This window comes from Clytia hemisphaerica, unplaced genomic scaffold (assembly GCF_902728285.1).
Source record: "Clytia hemisphaerica strain Z4C2 unplaced genomic scaffold, Clytia hemisphaerica genome assembly, whole genome shotgun sequence".
Taxonomy (NCBI): domain Eukaryota; kingdom Metazoa; phylum Cnidaria; class Hydrozoa; order Leptothecata; family Clytiidae; genus Clytia; species Clytia hemisphaerica.
In genome coordinates this window covers 559,623-582,621 of record NW_027103768.1, presented here as the reverse complement: position 1 = coordinate 582,621, position 22,999 = coordinate 559,623, and the positions used below count along the sequence as shown (strand labels likewise).

The 22,999-nt window shown below is 36.3% G+C and overlaps 2 protein-coding genes and 1 non-coding gene across 4 annotated transcripts; 1 reads left to right on the top strand and 2 right to left on the bottom strand.

The window, feature by feature from the left end:
* The first annotated feature begins 1,727 nt into the window (after positions 1-1,727).
* LOC136805707 (uncharacterized) lies at positions 1,728-7,460 on the top strand. 2 transcript variants are annotated; one of them, XM_067062248.1, is made up of 6 exons: positions 1,728-1,913; positions 2,098-4,182; positions 4,739-4,876; positions 4,996-5,664; positions 5,781-6,645; positions 6,726-7,460. In XM_067062248.1, exons 1-6 carry the CDS (start codon positions 1,871-1,873, stop codon positions 6,730-6,732), a joined length of 3,807 nt encoding a protein of 1,268 aa, XP_066918349.1. In that variant the 5' UTR covers positions 1,728-1,870; the 3' UTR covers positions 6,733-7,460. The 2 variants fall into 2 exon arrangements, with proteins under 2 accessions (XP_066918349.1, XP_066918348.1); XM_067062247.1 differs by having other exon boundaries at positions 1,748-1,913; positions 6,753-7,460.
* A 1,002-nt stretch (positions 7,461-8,462) lies between these two features.
* Positions 8,463-10,275, bottom strand: LOC136805736 (protein-L-isoaspartate O-methyltransferase domain-containing protein 2-like). The gene is made up of 4 exons (XM_067062282.1): positions 9,969-10,275; positions 9,372-9,715; positions 9,052-9,166; positions 8,463-8,881 (listed from the first exon to the last, which is right to left on the bottom strand). Exons 1-4 carry the CDS (start codon positions 10,207-10,209, stop codon positions 8,553-8,555), a joined length of 1,029 nt encoding a protein of 342 aa, XP_066918383.1. The 5' UTR covers positions 10,210-10,275; the 3' UTR covers positions 8,463-8,552.
* A 9,277-nt stretch (positions 10,276-19,552) lies between these two features.
* On the bottom strand, positions 19,553-19,625 carry Trnaa-ggc (transfer RNA alanine (anticodon GGC)). Its single transcript has one exon. It is a non-coding gene; the product is annotated as a tRNA-Ala (tRNA).
* Between the last annotated feature and the right edge of the window lie 3,374 nt (positions 19,626-22,999).

Genomic DNA, 22,999 nt, shown 5'->3' with positions numbered 1-22,999 from the left:
AGCTGAATATGGCGGTCTGTTCTTAGCGAACTAAAGAAAAAGTCTGTTGTGTGGTCTGTTCTACTGAAAATTGGGACCGGCTGGAAAAATATGGTCTGTTCTACTGAAGATTGGGACCAGCTGGAAAAATATGATCTGTTCTTATGAAAAAATAGTTTGATATCCAAAAAGTAAGGTGTCTAAGAATTTCCTATCTGTTCTGAGGGAATTTCAAAAAAGTCAAAAAGTCTCTGAGATCTGTTCTTTTCCTTCTGAATGTGGTTGCCTGGAGTGACAGCTGAAAATTCTCCATCTGTGTAGAACATCTGGAAATTGTCGATCTGTTCGCACAGATATTTAAACTGTTAGCTGCATAAAATCAAAGAGAATATAAAAACATTTGTTTTTATATTCTCTTCTCTTTGATAAAATCGATCGCCTGGTAATTTCGTACCTGTTCCGAAAGTTCTTTTACCTCCTAGCTGGAAAAATATTTTTGTTCTGAAGTAAAAATTTCTCTCCTGGAAAACGAGGAACTGTTCTTTTAATTTCGGGGAAATCCTTCCAGCTGGCAAATAAGAACAGATATTTGCAAATTTTAGGTCGGTGGCTGCTTCTGAGAACTGCTTGTTAATAAGATCAATTTTTTGTCTTTCTTGAAAAATTAGGATTATCTCTTCCAGTCGCTTATACAAAGTAAATCCCTTAACAATAATCATATTATCATTTAACCCATATATACTACTATATATTACACGCATTATAAACGACTCCATTCTACATAATCAATGGACTTTTCTTTAGAATTAGACAACTGCGGAAATATAGAATTTAAGAATTTAGGAAAATCCCCGAGTGTCAGAAACTGGCTTCTTGGTAAAATTTGAAAACAAGTAACCACGAATAGATACTAATGTACCTAAATTTGTCGCCTTAAAAATGCCATTTCTCGGCACCAGATGGTATAAACTTAACAAATAACCCGATTTTCTTTATCTACTTTTCACGCTGAATCCGTTGGTAGCCTCAGATATTTTTCAGACTTCCAAAAAACCTTACTGCAGAAGATTCAAAAGGCAATTTTTTTTGTCAATTCTACACCCTATTAGGAGCATAATATCAAAAATTTGCCCTGATCTAAGGGGTGCCCTACGAAAACCATTTTTAAGGCCTTTTCTGAATCTCGACGCTGGTCTAAATAATCCCGTAACCCTTTCAACTGAGTATCCCCTCAGAATGCAAACGGGGGTTCAAGTAATTAATATAAAGCTCGAATTAATATCAATAATTTCCCTGAAAAACTTGGCCTCTGGTACAAAGGATAGGGTTTAAGTTTCAAGAGCTATTTCGGCTGCATTGAAGCTTTAGACTAGGCTTGGACAGAAAATTTTAGACCTATAATTATACTACCTCTGCGCTTTGAGGACCTTTGCTGTATTCAAGTTACTCAAGCTATTCAATATCTACAGGATTTTTGGAGTTATAGAGGTACGATGTACCATTGTTAACAAGCCAAAAACCAAATGGGTGAGATATCAAAGTGCGTTTTCCCGATGATATGAAATCTGGTGAAAGAAATTCCCGGGTGCTCTTCAGATATCTTAAGAATGCGATGTCCTAGTTGAGAAAAATGACAAACTGCTCATACTACTATAGTCATTCAGCGTTAAATTAAATACTACGGTAAGTTTTATGTGAGTACACTATCGCTACATAATTATAATTGCTCACTTTGAGTATAACCAGCCAAGCAGAAAATTATTCTGTTGAAGTAGAAATAAGCTTTGCCAATTGCAAACAAAATGGCTGCCATATTTACAAACTCGAATATCTTAATTTTAATGGAAAGAATGTGAAATGACGAAGAATGCGTATGGAATCATAAAACAATATGAAATTAACTGGAATTTTGCTCAGCCTTCTATTACTAACAGGTAAGGAAAGGTATCAATCTTCAGCACATAACGCAAATAGCAAATATTACTGGAAAATGATGCTGGAATATCATGCAATTTAAAGGTCAATATGGCGAGGATTAGAGTTTCTTGAAAACCTACATAGATTTAAGGGATGTTTTTAGGAGACATCTGTAAATGAGATTTTGTCATTCTTTTTTAGTGGGTAGTTTCCGATGCAAAGAGAAGAGGAGACCTCACATCACAAATAATGCCAGCGTGAAAGGGAATGTCAAAGCAAGTGACCATTCCAAACGACAGATCATACATGGCCAAACTCACCCGAAGAAAAAGCTATTTAACGAAGAAGAGACATTTCTCCGTGGCTTTTTGAATGACGTAAAAGAGTTGAGTAGTAGTGGTGAGCAGGACAAAAATATATTTGAATTATCCAGGACTTTGCATTCAGATACATTTTATAAGGCGTTGGACGAGAAGAAAATCAAAGTATCCTACCATCCAACAAAAGAGAGGGAAACCAAAAAGAGGAAAATCAAACATCCAGCCCCACTCCTAAAACACCCAACCAAAGTGGTAGCAGCTCAAACAAAATCAACTTCAGCAAAACCAGTAAGCAAAATTATTGCTTCAACAACATCAAATAAACAAACAAATTCTACCCAATATTCACACAAAATCTCCAGGAAGCAAGCCATCGAAAAAGAACTTCATTTCCTTGAATATTTAAATCATAAATCACCAGAAGCAAAGGATATTAACCACAACAAACGAGAGAATATCACTGTTCATAACTCTGTCCAAAGCAGTGCCAAGTTAGATGGCGTCAAACTTGGAAAGCGATTTGATATTGCGACAAAAGATTTCAAACGAGAGAATATCACAATTCATAACTCAGTAAAGAGCACTGCAAAGCTAGATGGAGTTTCTCTTGGGAAAAGACAACACATTTTGAAATTGAAAGTTCAAGACCCAGTCTTTTCCAAGCGGGAGAACATTTCGATTCATAATGCAGTCAAAAGCAGCGCTAAATTAGACACAGTTCCTCTGTATGCTTCACGTTCGCATAAGAGGCTTTTGAAAGATGTTTCAGCTCAAAACAAAGATGATAAAAGACAATCAAAATCAATCGTCGACTTGCTTCCTCAAAAAGCAGTAATCCTACTAAATAAACACAGCTTACAGCATGAAACACCGATTGTTGACGGCAATTTCAAAAGAGAAAACATCTCAGTTCACAACTCCGTTCAAAGTAGTGCAAAATTAGATGGAGTCAAGCTCGGAAAGCGTGGAAACATCAAAACCCAGACAGTAAATGTGCTCAACCAGAGAGCCAAAGCACTGCAAATTCTCACAGAACGTGAAAATATAACAGTTCACAACTCAGGAAAAAGTACGGCGAAATTAGACGGGGTATCTCTCGGTAAAAGACAAATAGCTAAATCATTCACCAAGCGAGAAAATGGAACGGTTCATGACCCAGTGAAAATTACAGGGAATATGGATGGTCTTTCCATAGGCAAAAGCAAAAGGCAAAAGTTAACCAAAGCAGAAAAGTCTCTTAGCCAAATTAAGAACCAAATAAAAAGTAGGTCAGTGTCGGTAAACCAGAGACGTGATAAATCACCATCTTTTAGTGCAGTGTCCAAGAAAACTGTAAGTGAAGCAGATAACACAAATGTCTCTATAAAAAAGAGCACTACGACGTCCAACGCGATGCCAGAGTTGAACAGCAAAATAACTTCTGGTCAAAAGCAACCCAACCTCCAAGCAGAGATGGAGATGTTCAATCAAATCACAGAAACTCCTTTCGACCAAATGGAATTGAGTGAAAACATGGGTTCTGTCGTAACCCAAGCTAAGATGCCGGAATTGAAAACGAAGAAGAAAAAAGGCACAGTGGTAAACGAAAATACAACAAAGAAGTTGAAGAATGAAATGAAAACACCGACTCTTAAAAGCTTCATAGGACCTATCGGTGTCACCTCACGAATGGTTGGCTCGATGAAGAAAACAAACCACAACAATATAACACAGGCTCATCCTTACCAAAGACATACAATCACACCCGCACGTGTTCCAACTGTAACCCGATCGGGAAATCGGAATACATCAATGGCAGATTCCTCTACGATAAGCCGTAAATCTGTTCTCGTGTCTGGGCAAAGAAGAAAGAACACTGTAGTTTCGTCATCTCAGGAAGCGGAACAATCGCTGAATACTGGTTCGTCTCGCTCAAGACAAAAAAGACAGATCAAACTTCAAGGGCAGAATACAAGACAAATAACAAGTGAGTCAATATTTCAACATCTATTTAAGAAAAAGTGTCAATAATGTCAATGCTTATAGATCAAAATACACAAAGCGTTTAGAATGTTTTTAAAAGGGCACAAATGACGCACCTCTTTCCAAAAAACTGAAAGATTTTAATTTGGACTGACAGTAATAACTTTCAGCTACAAGGGAAAAAAACTTCACTGATTTAATCACAATTCAAAGAAATGTCCTTGCTGATAGATAGACTGACTGAAAATTACTGAAAGCTAATTAAAAAAAGTTCATAAACAAATTTGTTTGAACACGTTATTGACTTGGCATACATATATAGAATTTCACAGAAATGACTTGCTCTTTTCGAATATTAGGGAGATAAAAATCCTGACCGTGTGATTCATTGAGATTAGTTGAATTCTTAACATTCCATAGACAGACAATAAGAATGATGAAGTATAAAGCGTTAACAATTACTTAACAATGACTGAAAACAGAGCTACCGTTACTTTCAACATTAAGCAATAAGTGAGCAACCCAAGGCACTTTTTGATCTTATAATTATGTTCTTTCAGCGGACATTGCAAGTCAAGATAAGAATTTCTTTTCTTTCTTGAACCACGATTCGCGAGATGAAATCAACGATCGGATCCAACAACACCAAAAAACGAATGGAGCAAATCACCAACCTGAATATATCAGCTCATTCAAAGGTAAGTAAACCATATTCATAATGAAGGAAATGACTTTAACAGCCAAATATAGGTAGCAGAACTCGAAGAAGCGAGATATTATCTATCCTTGTTCAGTCTAAACACCCCTTCCTTTTCAGATAACTTTGCAGCTGAAAAGAACGTGTTACCAGTGCGTTCGAACTCTACTGGAGGGTTTGATGATGAAGATGAAAATGAAGGGACACATTACTTTGACCCTGGTACTCCTCTGCCACAGGCCAACAGTGAGGAGGAGGATCAACCTGCCGAAGGGCGGTCCACTTCCAAACCAACACGACATGGGGATGGAGGGCACGGTGATTGGTGGAAGGACTATTTCCCACACCATGGAACATGGGATGATCCTAACCACGTCTATGGAGATGCTCAGATGGTCCACCATGTCCCTTGGAATGCCATGTTTCCTCGCCACAGCTACCTTCCACATGAAGACCTTTTGAATCATCAGCAACATTCTTACATGGGGAACCAATTTCACCATTCATACGAGCGCCATAATCCAAAACAGAACCCAGGTTTTCTTGGAGCGAGCCCAGCGAGTGCAGAAGTCAATTTCTACGATGGTTCCTTAGTGGAAGGGGCCCCACGCAAAACTCACAGACATGGTCACCCTTATGGACACAACACACCATATCTTGCTGGTGACGGAATGGAGTCGGACCATGAAGGAGCGAACGAAGATGAGGGTGATGGAAGAGAGGATGTCGTTGAAAGTGTTCATGGTGATCTCTGTGTAGAGAAACGAGATGGAATATGCTCATATAGTGGTAAGTAGAGACGTAGTTCAAGAAACACCATCTTAGAACAAACTTATATTTTGAGGCCATTAGGATATTAGAAGGAAGTCCTTCACCTTTGTAGCATTATTATCTTATCATTTCAGGAACTCGAAGAACTCAAGAAAACAATCACGATGTTGAGCATCACGAACATCACGATCACACACATGAACATGTAGATCACCATCACGACCACGCCCATCATCACCACCATCACCATGACGACCATGAAACAGATCACCATGACGACGAAGGTGATGGAGACGTAGAATACCATGATGATGGTGAAGGAGAGCAAAGTTATTACGGTGACCATGGTAACGGTGGAGGATATGGAGGGCATCACGATGGTTGCCATGATCACCATGACGACTGTCACCATGAAGACGTGCATCATCACCATGACCACCACCACCATCATCACGAGCACGTTCATCACGACCACGAACACCACCATCATCACCATCATCACGACCATCACGACCATCATCATGATCACCATCACCATGACGACCACGGTCACTATGGAGGGTATGGTGTGCACCACCGCTCCACAACAGAAAGCATGGTGGAATTTCAACGCAACCCATTAGATCCACACAGTGTGGACATCAGCGATCATCATGATCATGACGAACATCACCACGAAGCTCTCATCTCACCCATACCTCAAGCTGTTGAACAAATCGCTGTCGACCCTTCCAATCACGTCCACTACTTGTCACGTGATGACTTGCATGATCTACATTATGATAACGGACTACTTCAACATCACGATATTGAACGGTTCCACGATGACGACCATCACCATGACGACCATGAAACCGAACACCATTACCATGACGACGATCACGAGGATCACCATGGAGACGAGCACCATTACCATGACGACCATCACGATGATCACCATGGAGATGAACACCATAACAGCCACCATGAAGATCACCATGACGACCATCATGATCAAGGGTAAGTTTAACCTTTTGAACCTATCAAAACGTGTTTTAATTCACACAAAAGATCTATCTTCAACTACACATTGTATAAAGGGATTGATTTGTTTTTCTTCACAACAGATACGTACCACATCACAATCCTCACCAATACGAACACCATGAATTGGACCATCCAGCACATGATCATTACCATCAGACAACTGACCATGGAAGTTTTCATGGATCTCACCATGGCAACGATGACCACCATGATAATGATTTGTATTACGAGCATGAGCACACTTTCCCTACACCTCTGCACCAGTCATACCACACACCTTTATTCGCACCACCACAAAGAGAACTTCCGATGTTTCAAGTCCGATATCCTCACCATGATGATGAATACCATGACCATCATCACCGAAGAACTAACATCCAAGACCACAACAACAACTTTCAACCGTTCATAAAGAGAATAATCAACAGTCTGAATATTGAAATTGTTGATATCAAGAAAAAATAAAGTCGAGATTTTTCAATTCTTCTGTTGCAGACATCGAACAAATATGGTTGGTCGTATTTTTCGAACAATACTTCAACAGTGTTAAGACACAACCTATGATACAGAGGCTTCCCTGTCGCACCCTTCTGCAAAAATAATGAATTATGGATATTTAATTTCGATTGATACATGTAATTCTTCTGGAAAAAGAAGAGAATGAAAATTAATCTATGCACATGGTGTTTAGTCCAAAACAAGATTTTATGTAACATAGAAATAATAAATTATAAGATTTGTCAAATCTATTTACAGGGGTTGATCTACTTTAGATCGGTTATTTTTTTAAAGAAAAAATTATAAATACAAAAAACAGTTTTTTGGGCTTTCACTGAAAAGAGTCAAACAATTTACAATTTCACGCATTACTGTGGGATTCTTAAAATTGGTAATTAGCGTAAGGGATAAGGTCATATTTTAGCATATGAATTAGCAAATTGTAACACATGAAAAAATATTTTAAAAGTTCCCTATCTGATAACTTAAGTTAGGTAAACAGCAAATATGTACATTTACTTGAGTAAGGGTGAACCTTGTAATGTAATGACTCTTATAAGAATTCCCAGGCTGTTAAAAATTTACTTTTCATGAAAATATATAAATATAAGAATTTCTGTCTAAAAAAATAAAATTACTATGTACATTGTCAATGCATAAAGAAAATTTCAAATAACACTATTGTCGAAAAGCCAATCCCTACATTGCATTTCACAGTATATCTCCTGAATTTCGAACCTAACTATAACTCATATTTCTTCTAAATTCAAAAAAATTGGTACAGTAAAAATTTCGCGTAAAATGCAAAACACCATTTTTACAAAAACATTACTGAAAGAGGAATCTAATAAATCGGATCAGAACCCAAAACTAAAATACCTCGAATCATAAAGTAAATGGAAACCTTGCTATGCTTTTTCCTCAATATATGAGCACTGGATATTTTATATAGATGCAGAAATGGCTAACATTAGTTAGTTTGAATACTAAAAGGATACAATTACTATCATGTATCTCAGTGTTTTTCTTCAACACCTGTATTACGGGGGAAAGTATGTAAGCATTAGTAAATAGTATTCAATGATACCCTAAAAACGAAACAAAACACCAACAAAAAAGCAATGATAATCAGCTTAAGATGTAACCCCCGCCCCATCAAATTTAATGATGACTATTCAATATTCGACGGGAACTGTCAATTTTAACATATACTCAAATACAAGTATTTTCTGTTCGACGATAAATGAAGAGTGGCTACCCTTTTCTAGATTCGAGTCGTATTCCGGGCAGTTCGTTATCATTTTGTGCGTGTCAGAATGTGACCTTAGTTAGTACACCAGTCAATAGAGTAGCAAACTTTTTATTCGGGATTTTTTCACCGCTCACCTTATAATGATACGAAATCGTATTCTATTCCCACCGCCCCCACCACCACCACCGCCTCCATTTTCATCATCATCATCATCTCCGTCGTCACTACTGAAAGAGTCCTCATCGCTGGAGAATGTTCGATGCTTTTTCAATGAAACTGGCTTAGGTTGGTTGACGTCGCGAAAATATCGCAAATATTTTATCAATATTCTAGGTAATGGTAAGTCATCTAAAATATCTAGTTGAGCGAAGGAGATTTCATCTTCGGGTGCGGTCAAAGTGAAGACATTTTGTAGAATGATTTGACGAGAAAGTTCTTTCAGTGTTGGTGGTTGTGTATCTGGAGAAGAAAGATCATCTTAGTGTTTAGATAGTGATGTGAAGAAGCCGGATAAAATTTTTAAAAGTGATGATGAGAATAGGACCGAAATGGAGCAAAAGATAAACTGTAAAAGAAAAACACAATCATAGAACCAAGATAAAGCAAGAGCAATTTTCAAGACAGCTTACATATCCTGATATCTTTTGTATCACCAGGCTTTTCATCGATCAAATCAGAAAATTGAACATTCAATAATGACTTCTCTTCCCATTCTGTCTCTGAAACTTTGTTGAATTTCATCAGCTGAAATCGATAAATACACTACTTCATAGTTTCAGGTAAAAGAAAACAAACTCTTCGCATCAATAGTTTTTTTTCGCTTTAAAGATCAAGATATGTTTGGGAGTTTCGGACCGGTTTGAACATTTCTTTAATAGCTGTTGTGACTGTTACGTTTTTGTGAAATTTGAAAATAATTTGAAATAGAACGAGGAGCAACATGACTTACATTTTCACCAGTTGGGAAGATAAGAACACCACCAACTTTGACCAACTCTTTGATTTTCTCCTTCATATGTAAATGCATCAGTCTTGCACCAACGTACACACGGTCGTACTGACGAAAAGTGATGTCGAAAGAATGTACATTTCCTTGCACGATACGAGGTTTACAAAAATGTGTCACTTGAAAACCATCACTGTATTTCATAAAACGTTCGATGTTTGATTGCGAATAGTTTATAGCATCTTCAAAAAGTTCAATGCCATGATTCGTGTCAAATGGTCCTAACACTTGGCCTACCATTGTTGAAAGATAGCCTGTACCACTTCCAATATTCAAAAAGGACAGACCTGTAAATAGAACAGCAAAACATACTTTATGACAAGCGATATGACGAAACACTTTGAGGCAATGATGATGTATATAGATCTTGGGAAGTTTCGGAAGGTTTAGATGTTCAAAGTAATTAGATTTTTCAGTCTTGTTCGTAACAATTAATGGTATAGCCATTAAAAAGGATTAAAATATCATTAATATAAAACATTGAGAATGGACTGGTATACTCAATTGACAGCAATAAATAAAAAAAATACAAGGCATTACCTGGATACAAGTCCATGTTTTCCATAACAGAACAATAAATACAAGGAGCACTCAGATGAAGGTTACCAGATTTCATGGCTTGATCTCGATAAGCATCTTCATAATATTCACCAGGGTAAAAATCTCCTCGATCAACTTGCCTGAAGATCCTACATATTCGTGGATCAGATAAATATTTCGCTTCAATCAAATTATCAACTAGTTCATCATTATTTTTGCCTTTCGGTACAACACCTCCCATGACAGTTTCTTATAATGTAATGTCATGAAACATAATATTTATTAACACATTGTTATTTTTGCTGAAAATAAATTCATAAAGATATTATCCAACATCCTATAGATAGATAGAATATAGAGTAAAATAAATCTTCTTTCAGAGTGTGCTGGACATCATAAAAAAATTACCAACTTTTACCCCTGTCATTTTGGCACTCCTTTTGTTATATTACATTAGTTTTTTCGAACCCTTTAAAAATATTGATTTATTTACTCTCAAACTTGCTGTAGCTGGGTAGCTCGGTCGATAGAGTGCAATCCAAGGTTAAGGGGTGTCATTTATTTGCTGATTTCTAAAATCTGACTCTTCAAAAACCATAGCATTAGATTTGTTAACAACGAGGTTGCAAGTATTTGGCAATTCAACCGAATGCATATTATTCGCATAAAGAAGAACGTCATACATCAAATCACAAGATTAACCTTGACCCCTGGATTCAGAGCTGCAAATTATATGCTTTTATAGACAAGTTACACTGAACATTGTATTTCAAAGATAGACTCAATATTTTCTTTCCCAGGTAAAAACAGTGAAATCATAATTTGCTAATTTTGAGTGTGTCTTCTCCCTACTTGTATACTTATAGTTCTTCTTCTTTAGGGAAATAATTTGAGTACTTTCAAGCATTCCCAATATAACCTTTGATTGAATTATCTTTCTTCTGGTGAATGCTTTCTGGACATCCTCAGTTTGTTGGATAGGCTTTGTTTCATTGAATGAAAGCTTACACCTACTTTTTTTCACATAACTCCTTAGTTTCTTTAAAACTATATTTTCTTTAACTTTTAAAAAATGTACATCAATTTACTCTCTATGGTTTAAAAGATCGAATGTCTGAATACCCGATTCAGTGGCTCGTCTCAGCCGTCTGGTAATATGCGAGTCAAGAAACAAGTCCTAATTGTAAATTGTGAATTATGGTATATCTCCCACACAGTCGGGAGGATGATGTTTTACTCTTTCAAGTTAAACTTGACGCATTATCCATTATCCAATGGTTTTTCAGCACCTTGCACGACAGCCGGTTGGTTGGACTTTTCCTCTCTTTAGTTCTCAGACAAAAGCGGGAATTTGATACAGAATTAGATTATCAAGATTTGATTGGACGAAATAAAACAATTGATATAAAATCACGCTGATTGGATGGCAAAATATTTGGCGCTTCCAAATAGTCAAGTTTGAGGTTTGTATAAGAAAGATAGACCAAACGAACAGTTTCAAAAATTGTGTGACATTTTTTAGAACACAAAAAATGGACAAAAATTTACTCAAACTAATTACAAGCCTTGAAATTTTGACAGGTAATAGGAAATTTTATCAGCTTTTCAAAAATGTATTTATGAAGTCATTCTTTGTGACAATAAATGACTAACTACCCTTGTTATGTTCAAAGTATGTCACTCTCTGTCACAATCAACTGCTGAAAATAATTTAAACATAAATCCATGTTTTCATACCTCCTATCTATATCATCCAGTAGTAAAATATGAAAAACTTTCGGTGTTGATTATGCCAATAAATGACTTACTTTATGGGTAAAAAAAACTGAAATATGTCATCTATAAAGTAAGTCATTTTTTGTCACACTTTACTTCTGGGTATAACTTGAGATATAGTAAGTCAATTTAGGCAAAAAATAATGCATTATTTAGGGGATATATCTGGCTTAACCATATAAATAATATAGACATTATGCACAATGTGCTCTGTTTCTATGAGACAGTTTTGTGTGAGCCTTCAAAAATGTCACACACCCAGTACTGAATTTTTGAAACTGTTCAAACACAATTTACCTGACCTCCTGAGTTTGTCTTTGTTATGACAAAATATGACAAACCATTGTCATGTTGTCTAATTACAGAAACTTCCAATCACAACTTCTTAACAATCTTGCTTGACTTTGAATGCCGTCTTTTAAAAATCCTCAGCTAAATTATATTTATAGAAAAGGTTTTCTCCCGGTCAATCAAGGTCAGCAATAGTTGTTTTGGAGAACACGACAGCCTATTTAATAACTAATTACTCCACAACAGTTACCTAGAGACAAGATAATTTATCACGCTTTTATTGGCTAAGGGAAACTAATGTATGTTGAGTAATTTGTTATTCAATAGGGCGTCGCGTTCTCCTAAACAACTATATGAAGACCTAGGGATGACGTTTGCTTCTTCTTTACTCAAAACGTCCCTGTTTTTTTTATTTTATTTTTGTGATTCTCTCATCACTTTAATTTTGTATCGTATTTTCATTAGAGTGAAGAGATATCGACGCGTTATGTAATGTTAATATCAATGCTATTAGTAATTATGCGTTCAATTCGAATCTATGATCTGTTCCCTCCTAGTGAGGAGTTTAATACCCTTATAACAACCATATTTTATAAGCATTGAATACTGAAATTCAAATAACGACCACGCAAGAAACATAAGCAAGCGATTGGATCAAGTGTCAAACATTTTGACCCGGAAATCAATTATTATTCTGCCTTTAAAGTATAAAACGAAAAGTTCAATGATTCTGAAAGAAGTTATTTGACGATTCTCTTACAAAGAATCTCTCGCTCACTCGCTGGCTGAAAGTGAAAGTGAAAGTAGTGAAAGTGAAAGTGAAACTGTCAGTCAGCAAACGCAGAATAATCGCTTGTGGCAAAAAAAAGATTGAAGAAAAAAAGACTTAAAAAAGTTCTTATTAAGTGATGCTATCATAGCTTATCTAAACCTTAGACATAGAGCGGAGGTAATATAAGCTAGCTACTTGTTTGATTGACCTTCATTATAAAAGAAGGAGAATTAAAAAATGAAAATTGAAGAATTGAAGAAAAATTGGACATCCATTGGAATCGAACTCGGAGTTCCATGCATATGAGACAGACGATCTAACCGCTTGAGCTAACCACGCTTTGGAAGTTGTGAGTGAAAGCGTGAACTGATAAGAAAGAAAAAGGAAAGAAAGAAACAAGAAGAATTAATTCCTGCTTTGATGTTATTATCGAAACAAAAGGATCAGTCATGCCGAAATTCCTTTCCACACGTCAGCAATTTAGTTTCTACAAATATGAAAACTAGATTGTAAGGTATATTCTAAAAAAGAAAAGTTGGTTTTCTAAACAGGGACGTTTCAATTGTGAATCCATAGTCCAGGACTAGGATAAACAGATAAAGTGCAAGTGGCTTGCCCTGTAGGACACCAGTTACTACATCAAAATATTGTGTTTCCCCAACAGACGTAAGAACTCTGTTGTTTGTTTTGCCACTAATTTGGTCTTCTTCGTTCCAGCGTGTGTTCCACAATGTTTTTTTTTTCATATTTCGATTTAAAAGCCTACTTTTGGGTGCCTAATAAACGTACATGTACGTTTATTTTTTCCTTGTCAGATTTCCCGCCTGTACGCTCCTTATTAGGACCTGTACATTTATTTATTTTGAAGAATTTTCTCGCCTGTACGTTTATCCCTCCTGTACGTTTATTTATTTTGACCCAATATCGCCCGATTCATACTGGAAAGAATTTGTTATTTTTTGTTCAAGTAAGATGTAGAAAGGCTGTTAATTACATTCGAACGTATTGTGGGAGATTTCAAATATGTTACACGAGTAAATTCGAACGTTTTGCTATAAATTCGAGCGCTTGATTTGAATTCTACTTTTGAAAAATTGGTAGATTTTTCCCTGTACGTTTATTTTAGTCTTTACGTTTATTTATTTTAGCTCTGATTTCTCGCCTGTACGTTTATTTCAGCCTGTACGTTTATTAATTCCAATTTTATTTCCCCCCTGTACGTTTATTTTGGTCTGTACGTTTATTAGGCACCCAAGAGTACTAGTCCTTATCTTTCGATTAAGCAATAATTTCATTTTGAACTAAATAAACTAATCTCATTTCCATATCGTTGAAGAAGGTAAATTTGAAATAAGGACTTTAAAGTTTCATTACAACCAAACTATACTTTCTATCAACACAAACCTTTTTTTGATGTATCAAATAATTTGCTAAATTAGCAATAAATCATAAAATCAATAAACGATAAGAGTCACGGTAGTTTTCAGTAAACGAAGAAATGTATCTTATTTACACCTATTTACAGCTAAAATATAAACAGAAATATGCAAAGGACAATATATAATACCCACTTGCGAATGGATCGTTTGATAACGTTTGTCTATAAATCAAAAGATGCTCCTATTTATCAGCACAAAAAAAACTTTAAAGCTTCCATGATGATGGCCTTTCTAAGTTCCGATTGTAGAGATTTAATTTTCAAGTAAACGAAGAAAATGATCTTATTTACACCAATTTACAGCTAAAATATGCAAAGCTCGTCTATGATATAAATGCCCAGTTCCAAGTGGATCTCATTTGATCTTGTTCTATTAAAAAGGCGTGTCTATAAATCACATTCACATTTTTTTCTTCACAAAATTGAGTTTTAAAACTTAATTCGAAATTGAGTTTTTGCCACCGAATAACGGTGGTAGAAAAGTGCTTGGAAATCACCCTGTTCGTTCATTCAGTCATTAACTCAAATCAAATGACTTCCTCAGCTTGAACTACCAAATGCAAGCAACCTTGGCACTTGGTTTACAAACCCAATGCCTAAACCAATTATGCCAACGAGACACGGCAGAATGCTGTCATTCACAAATAGGTACTTATAGCATGTAATTTACAGACCTTAAATGACAAATTGAATTGAATTGAATTGAATATATTTTCGCTGCAACGCAGCAGGATAACCCCTTACAAAAAAAAAGAAGATTTCTCTAATACAATGGGGAACCTAGAAGAAACTGAAAAATTGTTACAGAATTAAAGAAAAAATGAATAAACGATCATCACAATATTAATAGTAACAACAAAATAATGAATATAAGAAATATTTTTACTTTTTGGGAAAACACACTAAGTTCACGCACACACATTCGAACAGAAACACATGCACACACACACACAAAGATTATTCCTCTTCAGCTTTGTATTTGTCTAAATAGAATTTTGTAGCTAAAGATTTTAGTTCATCAGTATTAAGGTTGTGAAAATCAGTGCCCGGATGATTTATTAGTAACTCATTCCATTGTTTTGACGAAAGACGAGAGAAAGAGTTGAGTCCAAAATTTGTGGTTTTGACCGTTGAAAGTTTTAGTAGTTTAATAGCTTTGCCCCTGGTGCCAGTTTTGTGATCAATTTCATCAAAATTAAGTGTTGATAGGACATCAGACAGAAGATTACCCTGGAGGTATTTATGAATAAATAAGATATTCATTATTTTCACCTGATCAAAGATTTTGAGTAATTTAAGCTTAGCAAACAGGGGAGTGGCAGAAGTTTATGGCTCACTAAAGGTCATGAGTCTTAGTGCAGTGTTTTGAAGAGTAAGAATTCTATGTGTGACAGTATTGTCACACAGTCCCCAGAGTTGACTAGCATAGCAAACATGAGAGGCAAAAATTGCATGATAAATGTTTAGAAGGATGTGATTTGGAACATAGTGACGAAGTTTGCCCTTCTCAATTTAGCTGCAACGAAAGAAGTATGAACCTTCCAGTTTAGATGATTGTCAAGGTGAACACCCAAATACTTCACACTCTTACTTGGTGATAGAATTTTCCGCAAAGCTTAATTCTTGGAATACAGTCCATCTGTCTCCAAGGGGAACGAAAAATAACAAACTCAGTTTTGCTAGCATATTCAAGGAAATTTTGTTGGCATTAAGCCAACTGACTAAGACTCTGAGATCAGCATTAACCCTTCCACAAAGACTCCATACGGTTTTTGAAAAGTTTAGTAAATGAGTATCATCAGCAAAATGATATGCTTCCGAGGTTCTTATACAGCGGTGAAGATCGTTTATATACAACAAGAACAGCAGAGGACCCAAGACTGAACCCTGAGGAACTCCATGGTAGATAGGTTTTAAAAGGGAATTTGAGCCTGCAAGAGAAACATACTGGAAGCGGTTAGTGAGGTAAGATCGGAACCAGTCATTGACAATGCCTCTGACTTCGTAGTGATCGAGTTTTTCAAGTAAAATTTCGTGATCAACTGTGTCGAAAGCTTTTTGTAGATCGACAAATACACCACAGGCAAACCCACCATTGTCAAGATAGTTTCGGATACGTTCGACAATATCAAAGCTCCCAACCCTACTGCTGCCCCAAGCAGGCTAGCTCTAAAGCTCTAAAACAGCATCTAATAACATGAAAACCAGAATATGATTCTTCAATGGGAATCAAAACTATAAAGTGCACTTACAAACATCAATATATCGGATCTAACAAAATTAATAACGGCACTGTCATCATTGACAATAAAACATAGGATTTTCTGTCAAGAGTCTTGTAAACATTCCAACAACTTCCATCAAAATGATCTGTCACAGCTGAGTCTACCATTTTTAACACGGTCCGAGGATTGAGCCGAGAAATTTAATCTGTCAATCATTTTCTCAAGCGAAGAGTACGCGAAGCGATTCTAGCTTTACGATAGTGTCGCGGATCATCAGTGGATAGTATTCAATTATCATTATCCTTTTATTTTCATTCCTAGAACTTTTGCACAAAAAAAAGGCAAAATAGAAAAGCTGTATTTTTTACTGCTCTATTCACATACTGAATTTGAAAGATCTTCTATGTGGCGTTTTTTTGCAAACTGCAAAAAACTGATTTTTGTCCGGCTTTTGCGGGACTTAACAGCTTAACTGCTTGCGTGCAGCAATTTTTTATAGGTGCCGTGGTATAGTGGTAGTCAACCTTGGCTTCTGTGCAGGAGGCCAGGGTTCGATTCCCACTCATGGCAGTTCACTTGGCAAGTGAATGTTCCTTTGCCCGGGTCAACCCATGCCATGTGAGGGGAATTGGGTAGTCAGTTCAAGGTGCTGGCGGGATGCTCATAGACATTTCGCTAAATGCTCAGAGCGCGACGGCCTATTTTCCCTTTCCTATCTTTCACTTTACCTTTTTTTTTACTTTCTGAGACTTAGTTTCTCATTTCTAACTGAGTTTCATACCTGTCAATCATTTTCGTACCAAGTGGGATTCGAAGTTAAGTCTCCGCCTGGTGTACGAATGCCCAGGCCTTTGGCCTTGTATAGTGACTCTTGAGCTCCAACCCTAACCCCAACTGATAATAACTGAACCCCCGTCTGGGTCAGGAGATTGAAAAATTTCAATTGCATCATCACTTGCACTTGGAGACTCCTGGAATATGATATTGTTTGCCAACCTCGCAGTTTAAGTGTAGCCAAAAGGTCTATTACATATAAACCAACTTACAAAGCTATACTGATGCAATCACATCACAACACAGGTCAGGTTCTCTAACATCAAAAAATTAAGAAAGGTCTTGTCGTAAAAAATGGCTTTTTAGGGATAAATTTAACTTCTACAACACTCACTTCTGATTTTTTCTGTCCAAAACTGTACCAGCATTTCTTGAAAATAAACAGTTTTGTATGTTGTATATGTGTATCTATCTTGACAAGAGTAGACTGGATGGAGTTTAGACCAATAACATTCGAGAGCTGAAGAGCTAAAACTTAAGCTTGCTCCACACACGGGTCTATATATCCTGATTCCGCCTGTACCTTTAAGGTATAGTCTTTCCAAGATTTGAGACAAAGTAGATCATTTCTAAAAGATTTCCCGGTTATACTAATAACGGTATATCTACTTTGACTGTTTCTTGGGTAAACAACTCCTAGGAGTCAAGAAGCCATGTGCAGACAAGTTCAGGGCCTATGTCATTGTGTAGGGCCTCTGACTGCTCTGACACAAAATGTTCCCTGGTCCTGACGGTGTTGCTCGTATCGTACATCGTAGGTAAATATACAGGTACTATTTTGGTTCAATTTACTTCTGCGATTCTGCGTGGTCCTCTCTATCTTTTGTTTTGATAGGCACTTTTATAAATTGTTAATAAAAGAGTGCGAGACCTATAACTACGTCGTATTTTAGTTCCGTGATTTTCCGTGGATGGCATCGCCACCTTTTCCCTCTGCCTGGAGCATCTTTTCAACCATTCTGTATCTCCTGACAACTTTCTTTAAGCTTTCTTGGTTGCCTGATTTGATTTCATCCACTGTTACTTTTTCAGCATCAATCTCCTCACACTCTCTTCTTAGATGCTCTGTACTTTCTTCCTCCTTACTGCAAAATCTACAGGTCCCTTTGTCGCCATAATTTGCTTTTGCCTTGATCATATTCAAGCGTACTCTCAGGAGTAGATTGGCATCTGCTTGAGTGTTGACGTTGAGATAGGTCTTCTCCTCAAAGTTTGTCAGGAATCTCAATTTCTTTTTCGTCTTTATTTCTTTTCTCACTTCTTCTTGAATCTCCTTTCTTGTTGCCTCCTTTACTTGTCTTTTCCAATTTGATTTGGGTAATCCTCTTAGCTCCCCTGGTATCTTTAGTTTCTCAGCTATCCTCCATGTTGCACTGTACCAGCTTTCTTCATCATACTTTCTTGTCATTTGGCTTTCAACAATAGTATTTGCCAGGCGTTCTTTGCCGTTCACTATGTTGTGAAGAACCATTAGCCTCTTGTAATTTATCTTGGCCTTTATTGGCCAGATACCTGTCTCTGCTAGAACTCCCCAGCTGGGTGTTGTAACTGGGAGTCCAAGAAACTTTTTGATGTTGGAGGTGTGTATGGACTCAAGTCTCTCCCATTCTGTCTTTGTGAGTGTTGGCCATAGCTCTACGTCTCTGAAGATTGAGTTTGTTCCTGTTTCCATATACAGGAATAACTTTGTTGCCAATTCCATTGAGATTGCTTTTTGGCCGTGGCAGTTTATGACTCCTGCTATCTTTCCTACTCTCTGTTCTATTTCCTGGAGTTGTCTCGAGAAGTTACCTTTTTGATTCAGCCAGGTTCCCAGATATTTGTATTCTTGACATTCCCTCACCATCCCTTCTCTCTATTCAAAAGACAGCTCTTCTTCATCTTTATTTAAAGATTTTTTAAGTGTATAGTCACGGTATAGTCTAGTGAAAAATTGATGTTGCAAAATTTCAGAATTTCAAAAGTTTTATATACCATTCGAAGCGTTTTTTGATGTAGATTTCAAATCACATCAATCTTAATAAGTAAAAATTTGAATGTGAAAAGTTATTGAGGTACATAGCTTTTCTATGACGTCATTTTTGAAAAAATGCCTCATTTTTTAAGATTTACGATCTCAATTTTCTCGAGTTAGGCTGAGAAATCAAATATACCAGTTTAATTGTGAAATCAAGTGCGTATTGCTAATTAATGTGTAATGAATCAACGGATCCTGCACTGATGTACTTCCCAGTTCTCTCAAAGGTAATGAATCGAGTGGGGATTGAACCCACGACCTCTCGCTTGCCGGGCGATTGCTCTCCCAACTGTGCTATCGGTTTGTTGCTATTACACTAGTTCGTAGTAGACGAGGGGAGCACATGCTCAATGTACACCATCCGGTACCTGAATCCTACGAATCAATGGAATTGCTACGAACTGAGACACAGTCAGTGCTCAATCTCCAACCAACCTGCTAACTTTGAGAGCAATCGCCCGGCAAGCGAGAGGTCGTGGGTTCAATCCCCACTCGATTCGTTACCTTTGAGAGAACTGGAAAGTACATTAGTGCAGGATCCGTTGATTCATTACAGTTTAATTGTCTTCTATATAGTTTTTGACGAGCTTTCGAATGGTGTAAATTGTTTTTCGATTTGATGACGTTGAAATTTGACATTTTTAGGGGGTGAGAGGGTCATGATTGACCGAAATCACATGTCAAATTTAAGTCATAACTTGTGAAATCTAAATTTTTACCTATTGAGACTGATGTGATTTAGAATCTAGATCGAAAAATGCGTCGAATGGTATATATATCATTATTATATTCTGAAATCAAATTTTCACTTTTGGTGGTGACGTCATCATTTGACAAATTACTACCGGACATGTCCGTTAAATAAATTTTTGGACGCTGAGTAAAATTTTTAGGATCAGTAGATATATGAGAACAAGGAAAATCAACTCGACGTTTGTCCCAAAGTCGTCCAGATTTTAGATGTCGTCAGCTGCCTGTCTAAATCTACTAAAGTAAAATAGTCCAGCTGCCAGCAGGGACACCACCTTGCCTTTTTAGTTTAGAGACATCTAAAATTACAAATGGTGCAACAACCTAAACAGTGCATAACATAACAATCCTTGATATTTGAAATTGACTGCTCAGACGTCAGACAAGCTTACATTGAATTGCAATTCATTCTAAGGGCCCTTTTCCAGTCTGGAAAGGAGGGAAATGTTACGTCGGAGCTGCGCCAACTTAACTGGGAAAAGTTGAGGGCAGCAGATCTCAAACCTCACAAGCCGCAATTTCCAGAATGGGCCCTTTTACATTTGGAACGGTTTGAGATCCAGTATTCCAGACCAATCTGAGTTACTTTCTTTACTCTTTCTTGCTTACATACATTATATGTTTATGAGGTGTTTTGGTACGGGCTGAATTAAATTATAGTATCCTAAAGATGTATTTCTTGTAAAAATACATGCCAAAACAGGGAAACAATTTCATAATCCAAATGAATGTGGATAGGTAAAAATTCTCCTAACAGAAGCCATTTTATATATTCCAATGCTGCAAAAGCAAAAAATGTCGCATACTGGAAACAATCTTTCAAATTTTCAACTGACAACAGAAGTTTTCTACATTTTTTCAACGCATGTGTTAGAAAATATGTCCAAATTCACAAAATTTTCACATTTTAAACGCACGTTGAAGAAAATCTCCAAATTCAAGACAAATTTTATCTGCATATGCAAGGTGATTTCTAATTGGTTACACCCATATTCAATGTGATAAACATTTTCAAAAGTTATCATTCTTCATATCTGCTGTGGTGATTGGTTTTTCAGCTTTTAAAAAGTTGGAAATTAGTCGCATCAGAATTTTCCCCACGAAATGTTTTCACTAACTGTCACTAACCAGTAGAAAAAACACCAAGGGCAAGGGAAATTCTATCATTAATCAATTTTGCTCCAGGCTTAAATTTTTAGCTCAAAGCTAACCAGTTCAACCATTGGGTGCATACCATCATTATTAAAGTGAGTTAACAAACTTTTTGATGTTGTAAGTTATCTAATTTTTTCAGGTATAACATGGTCAGATTTATCCATAAATATTCGGTGACTTGCCTGCTTGTTACAATTTATGTAAATATACAGGCCAAATTGAAGCTTAGCTAGCTTTGAAAGTTGACCCTTTTTTTTTCAAGAGATTGCATCTCTCATTCCAAACCAACAAAATGAAAACAAAACTTCATCAGCAACCATTTCTTGTTGTGACAACTAATAAAAACCAAAGAAAATAGCAAAAGACCACACAGTAGCAACCAACGCAGTAGATGTTTATTTTTGCGGCGAAAATGGTTCAGAGCTTTTTTGATTCATCACTTTTCTTTTTTGTTTCGCAAAAGTGATATTTTGGCTTTCGTTTAGCAAGAGGTGATATTTCATGCGGTAACCTAATTGACTTTTTGATCGGATCAAGCATATATAACCAAATTCTTACGTCTTGCATATGCGGATCTTGGCAAAGGATACTCCACTTGCTATTCGTGCACTTTGGGGGCTCAAACGCTCGTTCCACAAAAATCAACCTTAATATTTTTTCAAAAATTGGCAATAGCAAGCACTTTTTGCATGATTGAGGCAGGGCATTTGTTTTACAAACTCATAAATTTTGAAGCCAAAGTCTCAAAAGAGGCTAAAACCTTTAACAACAATATTCTAATTTGTTTTTACGGAATTTTTTTTTCATTGAAATTCAACTTTGAAATGACCCATCGAAATTTAAGTTCATTAAAAAAGAATTCATTCCTTTAGAAAGTAAAAGAAATTACCAAGAAAAAGAGAGAAACTTTTTTATGGCGCACCTAATATTTAGTATGAATTTTATCAATATCCTAATTAAGCTATGAGACTAGTTTATAATCATCATTATTAATCATTATATTATCATTATAAGACATCACTGCAACAGAGACCATATATAACTACTGTAATGAACTTTCACTGTTAGCACACCTGTCCAACTATATTCACTCAGGAGATTTGGGAGGCAGAGCAGGTTAATGCATTTCATCCTCATTCTCACTTATCAGTAATGCATACTGCATGCACCCTAGCTGGCCAGATCAATATATTTATTCTGAAATTAGATATCAGTTATTTTCTATTTATGTGTGTGTATAATGCTAGGATAACCTTTGAGCTTAACTTTTAGTTTTGAACACTTCTTTTAAAAAACGCTTTGCAAGTTCAAACAGTTTCTAGTCCTGCAGCTAACAGATTTTCCGTCAGACCAAACCAGGCTTTGTTTGGTTAGCTTCAACTATGCAAAACTGAAAACTTTTAAATAACAAAAAGTAATTCCAATTCTCCATTTCAAGACCCAACTTGCTGAGACTAAAGAACTGTTTTGAAATTTTAAACAACTTTTTAATTTCTTATGATTGCTAAATGTCACAAGAAACAATCCTAGGGTCACTTTCCCATTCTGATGTGTTTTTCTTAAAAGAAGAAAACAAGCTTAGATGCAAACAAACTTGGTAAAAAAAGGTTTCTATTGTCAGTCTGATTGTCTTTTCTTTAATTCTTTTTTCTGACATCCTTACTAGATGAAACCAGGATCTGGGCGATCAAAAAGTTTACCTAAACCCATCGTCAAAAAATATTCAAGATGTAGGATTTGTTCTACTATATTTCATTGCCAGTTTTGCAGACT

What these genes read in the sequence shown, in the direction of transcription:
- LOC136805707 (XM_067062247.1), top strand. Translation starts at nt 1,871, where the DNA reads ATGAAATTAACTGGAATTTTGCTCAGCCTTCTATTACTAACAG. An exon ending in CAGCCTTCTATTACTAACAG is followed by an intron (nt 1,914 to 2,097) that starts GTAAGGAAAGGT and finishes ATTCTTTTTTAG; the next exon opens with TGGGTAGTTTCCGATGCAAA. An exon ending in ATATATCAGCTCATTCAAAG is followed by an intron (nt 4,877 to 4,995) that starts GTAAGTAAACCA and finishes CTTCCTTTTCAG; the next exon opens with ATAACTTTGCAGCTGAAAAG.
- LOC136805736 (XM_067062282.1), bottom strand. Translation starts at nt 10,209, where the DNA reads ATGGGAGGTGTTGTACCGAAAGGCAAAAATAATGATGAACTAGTTGAT. An exon ending in AAACATGGACTTGTATCCAG is followed by an intron (nt 9,716 to 9,968) that starts GTAATGCCTTGT and finishes TTCTATTTACAG; the next exon opens with GTCTGTCCTTTTTGAATATT. An exon ending in TCTTCCCAACTGGTGAAAAT is followed by an intron (nt 9,167 to 9,371) that starts GTAAGTCATGTT and finishes TATCGATTTCAG; the next exon opens with CTGATGAAATTCAACAAAGT.